We start from the raw sequence: 7,803 nt of genomic DNA, 5'->3' as shown, positions 1-7,803 counted from the left end.
TTCTTGGGATATATTCCTAGAAGTGGGATTATATATATTTTCTTTATTGTCTGTGTTTGCATTGGAGATTCAAGTTGTTCATGGAGTGCTGATTTCCCTGGTCAGACACTTAGTCTACAAATGATCTTTTACAAGGTCATATTCTGAGGCAGTGGTTCTCAACCTTCTGGCCGTTTAAATACAGTTCCTCATGTTGTGACCCAACCATAAAATTATTTTCGTTGCTACTTCATAACTGTCATGTTGCTACTGTTATGAATCGTAATGTAAATATCTGATACGCAGGATGGTCTTAGACGACCCTGTGAAAGGGTTGTAAAACCGCCAAAGGGGTTGCGACCCACAGGTTGAGAACCGCTGTTCTAAGGAGCGATATATAACACTCCTGGGAGGTCCATAGTACTAATTTGAAATGCAAATTGATCAAGCATTTTGGAACATTTTTTGAACTTGTGATAGTGTAAATCTGGTGTGTTATTGTGGAGTGTGCTATAGTAACATTTATTGATTGCATGTTATAGTTGGACAATGTATGTAGTAAGATTAGAACAGTGTTAGTTTAGTTTTCAGTTGTTGTTACTGAAAGGAAATATATCTTTTTTAAAGATTTTAGGCAACTATTACATTTTAACATGATTGCGTGGTGTTAATACATTTGCCTTTAATTAGGAAGAATACATGGGTTCGTGTGCTTGGCCCCAGATATAAATGTAAATACTTGTATTGGGAGCTGTTTGGTTTGGACCTTTGAGGGGTGGTTCCTGTAGCATTTGTAGGGTGTTGATCAGCCTGTCCTTGGGCGGCCCGCTGTTTGTTCTCTCTTCCTTGGGTACCAGTTAGTCAGGGGCCACGCAGAATTGGGAAGGTAGCTGTGGCTTGGCCAGCATGGTCGGAATAATGGTATCAGTTTCTGGGAGTCAGCAAAGGGTTATATGAGGTCTACCATTGCATCTTCAATAGATAATTCTGCCTGCCCTGTGTGTAAGCTGTGTGGACATGGGGAGGGGAACTGGCACTTACTGAAAGCCTACTTTATTGGAAACTGTTCTTTCACAAATGTTTTCCTATGAGGTAGGTATCATCTCTTTTTACAGATAGGAGAATTGAGGCTCAGATGTTAAGAAATTTACTAACGGTAAATGACTGATACAGGATATTAAAAATTTTTTTATTGGTTTTAGAGAGAAAGGGAGAGGGAGAGAGAGAGAGAGAGAGAAACATCAGTGATGAGAGAGAATCATTGATCTGCTGCCCCCTGCAGGTCCCTTACTGGGGATGGCGCCTGCAACCCAGGCATGTGCCCTGACCGGGAATCCAGCTGTGACCTCCTGGTTCATGGCTTGATGCTCAGCCACTGAGTCACACCAAACAGGTGGCCCTTTTAAATTCTAATTGAAAACTTAAAAACATATTCTAAACTTCATCATAATGCCTTCTTGTTAATTTCCTGCCTGCTCCACATCTGTCTCAGTCACCCTTTCCACCTTGCTTTCTGCCTTTTTCTTTCGCTGACCTTTCTGTCCAAATCTGTTTCTACTTTAGGGCTGTTGGGTTAGTTTTTTCCCTCTATTTGGGCTGCTCTTTTGCTGAGTCTACGTGGCCAACCTCTTCTTGTAATTTAAACTCTCAACCCAAATTTATCTCAGAAAGCTTTCCCTATTCACTATTCTAAAGCATCCAGGATTTTCTTATTATACTACTCTATTCTCTGCATAGAACCTGATGTTTATCATGTTGATTTTTTAAAAAATTGTTGTTTCTTGCCTTATTCCTCTCAGATTGAGTTATTCTTGTATTATTATTTATTAACTATTGTATTACTTTCCCAAATAAACAACTGTACAGCTCTGTTGTCCCATCCTGTATTTGTTGAATGGATACATTGAGAAAAATCAAAACCATCAGGTACAACTTTGTTTAATTCACTGCCTCCATTTGTCTCTCTCTGGACCTGTCCTCACTTCTCTTCTTCCTGTTTGAGAGGAAGGAGATGTGTCTTCTTTTAATGTGTGTAGAGTTTCTAGTTGTGCTGTAGATTCCATTTCTTGTTCAGTTTTCTCTGAAAAACCTTCTGTCACATGCCTCTTGTGATCCTTGCAGGTCCTGCTCTCTTCGTGCCAGCTTCCCCTTCTCCCTTCCATGGACTAACCCAAGGACCTACCATGTTCACATTTTATATGTGAATATATATTCTGTAAGATATATTCTGAATTGTAAGCAGCTGACTTAAAGTGCGATTTTAGAATGTAACACTGACACACTAGGGACTATCTGTATTTGTTTTATTAAAGGTGAGTTCTTGACACTATTGCACTTAGAAGATAGTTGTCTTCTGAGGCGGAGTCTTTTTTCTTGGCTATGCCATTCTCTTTTGGCCTGAAATTCTTGAGAGGATGAGCACTTTCCTAAAGCCTTGAAATAATCATACATTAAATATTTTTGTTGATTAGTTTATGTTTTTTTGCTAGGCTTTTCTGTAGGTCTGTTCCTTAAAGTTTAGGAAATGGTGTATATCCAGCTTTAGAAATTTAATACTGTCTCACTCATAATTTAAAGAGTCCCGGTTGAGTATTCATTAAATGGAAATTTTGCAGTTGTTCTAGATGGACCTGACGATTCCACTTCTGGGGGAATCTATCCTAAGGAAACAGTCTGATATATAGAAGAATGAAGTACCTAAGGATGTTCATCACAGTGATACTTGCAATACTTAAGACTTGAGAACAATATAAATGATAAAACAGAGTGTGGGCAATGATTAAGATATGGTATATTCATAGACTGCAACCACTTAGACATCTCAAAAGGTTTATAATGAGCTTCTGGTGACAAAAATATAGGTATTTTAAAATGTGAAATGATGAGTAAGATGTCAGAGTTCTGCAAATGTTAGACTAGGTTGTTTCAAATTAAATATACTGCCGACAACTAGAAAAGCTAGAAGATACAGAAAAGCGGTAGAAGCAGTGAGGAATGATGAGGCCAAACTCTGGAAGATGAGGAAAGCTCAGAGAGGTGAGCCCGGTGCTTGAGGCGGCCTTGCCGATGAGGTCATTGCTGATTTAGCCCAGGAGGACAAAACATTGGAATTAGAGCCTGTCAAAGTGGAGGGCCCTGGGAAACACTCTTGGTTTTTGAGTGCAGTCCCTGAGTAAGGAGTAAGGGTGAAACAGAAGTAGACCAGTCTTTTTAAGGACTGAAGCCCAGCTTTTAAATCTTCTCAATTCTGGATTAAGATGATCTGGGATTCCTAGTGTCCATAACCTATCTGCCTGCCAGTACCAAAAGTAAGTCCTTTCTGAATAACATCTTCAGTGGCCTCAGCTTGTCTCTCTACTTTTTTATAGATAACTAGTGGCCCAGTGCATGAAATTCATGCAGCTGGGGGTGGGGGATTCCCCTCAGCACAGCCTGCACCCTCTCCAATCGGGGACCCCTTGGGGGGATGTCCGACTGCCAGTTTAGGCCTGATCCCTGTGGGACCACTGGCTTCTAACCGCTCACCTGCCTGCCTGATCTCCCCTAACACCTCTGCCTGCCTGATCGCCCCTAACCTCTCTGCCTGCCTGCCTGATCACCCCTAACTGCCCTCCCCTGCTGGCCTAATCTCACCCCCAACTGCCCTTCCCTGCTGGCCTGGTCACCCCCAACTGCCTTCCCCTACCAGCCTGATCTTGCCCCTAACTGCTCTCCCCTGCCAGCCTGATCTCACCCCCAACTGCCCTCCCCTGCCAGACTGATCACCCCTAACTGCCTCTGCCTCAGCCCCCACCAACCTGGGTAAAGAAAGAATGTATGAGGAGAATTCTCAGCCTAGGTAATGGAGATACTACACAAATGTTGGTGCAGGTCTGTGATCGCTTGAATGGGTAACATGTAGAAGTAGTTCAGCTGGTTTTAATTTCTGTCAGTAACAGTAAGCATTACCCTGTGCACCAAAAGTTGCCAATTTGATTCCCGGTGAGGGTACATGCTGGGTTGTGGGTTCGGTCCCCAATCGTAGTGCATGCATGGGGCAGCCGATGGGTGTTTCTCTCTCTCTTCCTTCCTCTCTTTCTGAAATCAATCAAAACGTATTTTTTAAAAATTAAAAAAAAAGAAAAATTACTGGCAAATTCTGAGAGACCTGAATTTATCTGAGAAGAAAGTGTATGTCAATGAGCTCCAGGCTTCCCTGGGTCCACAGCCTCTCTGATCCTGTCCCCTAGTGGTTGTTCAGAGGCCATCCCTCCAGCACCCATTCACCTCCCGGCAGCCATCTTCACTTCCGAGCTTGAGAATTTTCTCATGCTTTCAGGGAGTAAGCCGTGCATTCAGAAGGAGTTTGCCATGTTTCATCGGCTCTTTTAGGCATGTGTGTGGATGTCCCTCACCTTCCCCGCCTTCCTGCTGCAGTTGTTTAGTCTGTTACATGTTGTCGGAATCATTAGCCTCCCATATGGTTTTACCCTTCTAGGGGAACCACTAAAAATGTGAATAGGCCCTGGCTGGTTTGGCTCATTGGATAGAGCGTCGGCCTGCGGACTAAAGGGTCCCGGGTTTGATTCTGGTCAAGGGCACATGCCTGGGTTGTGGACTTGATCCCTAGTAGGGAGCATGTAGGTTGCAGCCAATCAGTGATTCTCTCTCATCATTGATGTTTCTCTCTCTCCCTCTTCCTTCCTCTCTGAAATCAATAAAAATGTATTTTTTAAAAAAGTAAATTGATAACCTATGGACAGAGGAGTTATTGATCATTTCTTGTATTCTTATCCATTTTTCAGATTTCTGCAATAGCACATATTTTATATCTTTTTAAACTTAAAAAAGGAAATTGTCCTTAAGATCCTCCAAGTAATAGCCCTTCTTTTCCATTTGTTTCAGGTGGTGCGGCTGTGTCAGAACCCAAAGCTGGCGCTAAAGAACAGCCCGCCTTACATCCTAGACCTGCTGCCAGACACCTACCAGCACCTGCGCACTGTCCTGTCAAGATATGAGGGGAAGATGGAGACACTTGGAGAAAATGAGTATTTTAGGGTGTTCATGGAGAATTTGATGAAGAAAACTAAGCAGACCATAAGCCTCTTCAAGGAGGGTAAAGAAAGAATGTATGAGGAGAATTCTCAGCCTAGGTAATGGAAATACTACACAAATGTTGGTGCAGGTCTGTGATTGCTTGAATGGGTAACATGTAGAAGTAGTTCAGCTGGTTTTAATTTTCTGTCAACAAGAATGCAAAGCTGACATTTGATTTCAAGGTGGGGTTTATAGGAAAGGTTGCCTGGGGGATGTTGAACTGTTCCTCACTTCCTCTGAAAAGTCAGTGACTTCCCATCATGAAGATGAGTTGGAGGCAGTAGGTCCATTAAAGACCCTGAAGATCATGAAATTTTGTGGGTAGGTGACAGTTTGAAAGAAAGAGGCTGGAGTGTTCAGCTGAGGTATAATAAGGGCAGATTTTGCCGGAGCTGTAGCATATTAGGTAAATTTAAGTATGGGATAATAGGAAGACAAATTAAGGCAATAGTTTAGATAACTTTTAAATAAAAAGTAGTGACATAACATTTCTTTTATAGGTAAAGTGACTTTTCAAATAGAATAGATATTGGCAAATGTAAGTTAATTCAATAAATATTTGAGGGATCATTATATATTCTTTTATTCTTAAGTACCAAAAACTATATTGGCTGTCCTGTTATTGGTTTTTGGAAGCTACATACTAGGAGAGAAGTAGGTTGAATATATATGTGGGTATAGTTGTATTTGGTTTTATTCAATTGAAAGTAAAGATTAACTCATCTAAAACAAGTAAAAAGTGTAAGTTCCACTAGTACTTTTTAGGAAATAAACTACTCTTGAGGAGTGACCTGAATTAGGGGCAGTACTTTCTGAGGGCATTAAGCAGTAACTTGCTACCTCGTATCCTTGTGCCCTTTGATGCTGCTGTTTTAGATTCTGTCTCTCACTTAATAGTTGATGCACATCATTATTCCTATTATCTTTACTACCAGAAATCACTCAGGTTCGTCCCGGATACTAGTCTTTTCTTCTTTATTTAAAAAGACGTCGGGTGACTAAATTCAGGGTGTAGGAACCTTTGTGACTTCTAGTTTATATGAAAATGAACTTTATTCCTTTTAATTATTTTAATTTTATGACTTATGTTAAAACCTTGAGCCCTAACCGGTTTGGCTCAGTGGATGGAGCGTCGGCCTGCGGACTCAAGGGTCCCAGGTTCGATTCCGGTCAAGGGCATGTACCTTGGTTGCGGGCACATACCCAATGGGGAGTGTGCAGGGGGCACTGATCGATGTTTCTCTCTCATTGATGTTTCTAACTCTATCCCTCTTTCTTCCTTTCTGTAAAAATCAATAAAATATATTAAAAAAACAAAAAAAAAACCCCTTGACTATATGGACCTTAGCTAACTAGTTTTGTATAGTTGAGTTTAAAAAAAATAATTAAAAAATACAATTTTACTTTATTAGGTACCAGGACTTTCAAAATTTAGTTGCCATCTACAGTGAACTAGGTTCTGTTTAAATTCTAGGTGAAAAGAAGAGTTACGCATTTAATTATGATGCAACATGATAAATGCTTTCGTAGAGGTGTGTGCAAAATGCTGTGAGAATACAGTTTTGCTTAGTGGCTTTAGGGAGTGTGACAGAGAGAGGTGTTATTTGAGCTAGATTCTGAAGGGTAGGAATTTTCTAGGCAGAAGAGTGAAGAAAGGCCTTTAACACAGTGGCATGAAAACGTCAGCTCTGTATGTTTTAGGACATGAGCAGTGTGGTTTGGCTAGAATTGGGGAGAGAGGTAAGCTGGAAATACAGGTTGGAATTGGATTGTAAAGAGGTGTTCTTTGACCTCTAAACCTTCTCCTATAGATAACAGGCTGCCATAAGAGAGTTTTTTCTAAAAGGGCGTTTTTCTCTTTAAGATTTAAAAAAATAGATTTTTAGAGAGAGAGGAAGGAAGAGAAATGATACCAAAATCTCAACAGTAGTTATTTCTAGGTATTGGAATTAGAGGTAATTTTAATTTTCTTTCTGTTTATATTTTCAACATTTTCTACAATGAATATGTAATCTACCAAATTATTTTTAAAAGAAGGAAAAATATATGATCATTTTTAGGTACCAACATGGATTCACAAGGTCAATCCAGAGAAACGTGTTGTTTGTTACAGAACATGATCGGTTGACTCAGCTGGGCTCAGCGAACTTAGTTACACACAGTGCTAAGCCTCATTGCCAGAGGCTAGAAATCTTGGTCGAAATGGAGAAGGTGAAGTTAACGGAGGTGAACACACACGCTGAGTTCCCAACACAGCCCTCTCCAGCTTCAGGACACAGTGCTTGTATACCAGGATCAGTCCTGAGTCACTGGGTTAACTGTAATACATGACAGTAACATGTTTGGTTTTCTTAGAAAATATCATGTAGGGGTAGGCAACATATTAGTGCCTAAAGTACTGTTTGTTTCTTAAAACTGTATATCTAGTTGTCAAGAGCTTTTGTTTATTAATGTAATTTTTTTCTCAAACTTTTTTAATTTTAAGATCCTTTACATTCTAAAAATCATTGAGGACATTAAAGAGTTTTGTATATTTGGGTTATACTGGTGTATCTCAATATTAACCATATTCAGTATTAAAACCAAGAAATTAAAAATATTTAAGTAGTTAAAATAACATTTAAACAATTTAAAATAACAGTGATAAGCCCATTACATTTTTTTCTTTTATCTTTAAATTCTTTATTAGTTAAGGAATTACAAATGTGCCCCCCCCCCCCCCCCCTCATTAACCCCCATCTTCCCCCG

The 7,803-nt window shown here is 40.2% G+C and overlaps 1 protein-coding gene across 1 annotated transcript in view; it reads left to right on the top strand.

Annotated features, from left to right (window-relative positions):
- Positions 1–7,803, top strand: part of CBL (Cbl proto-oncogene, E3 ubiquitin protein ligase) — a 90,060-nt gene that overhangs the window by 19,910 nt on the left and 62,347 nt on the right. Inside the window, exon 2 of the mRNA XM_015560630.1 lies at positions 4,864–5,111. Coding sequence (XP_015416116.1) covers positions 4,864–5,111 — 248 coding nt within the window. The remainder of the gene's footprint in view (positions 1–4,863; positions 5,112–7,803) is intronic.

This window comes from Myotis davidii, unplaced genomic scaffold (assembly GCF_000327345.1).
Source record: "Myotis davidii unplaced genomic scaffold, ASM32734v1 scaffold355, whole genome shotgun sequence".
Taxonomy (NCBI): Eukaryota; Metazoa; Chordata; class Mammalia; order Chiroptera; family Vespertilionidae; genus Myotis; species Myotis davidii.
This window is presented reverse-complemented; position numbering and strand designations above follow the sequence as displayed.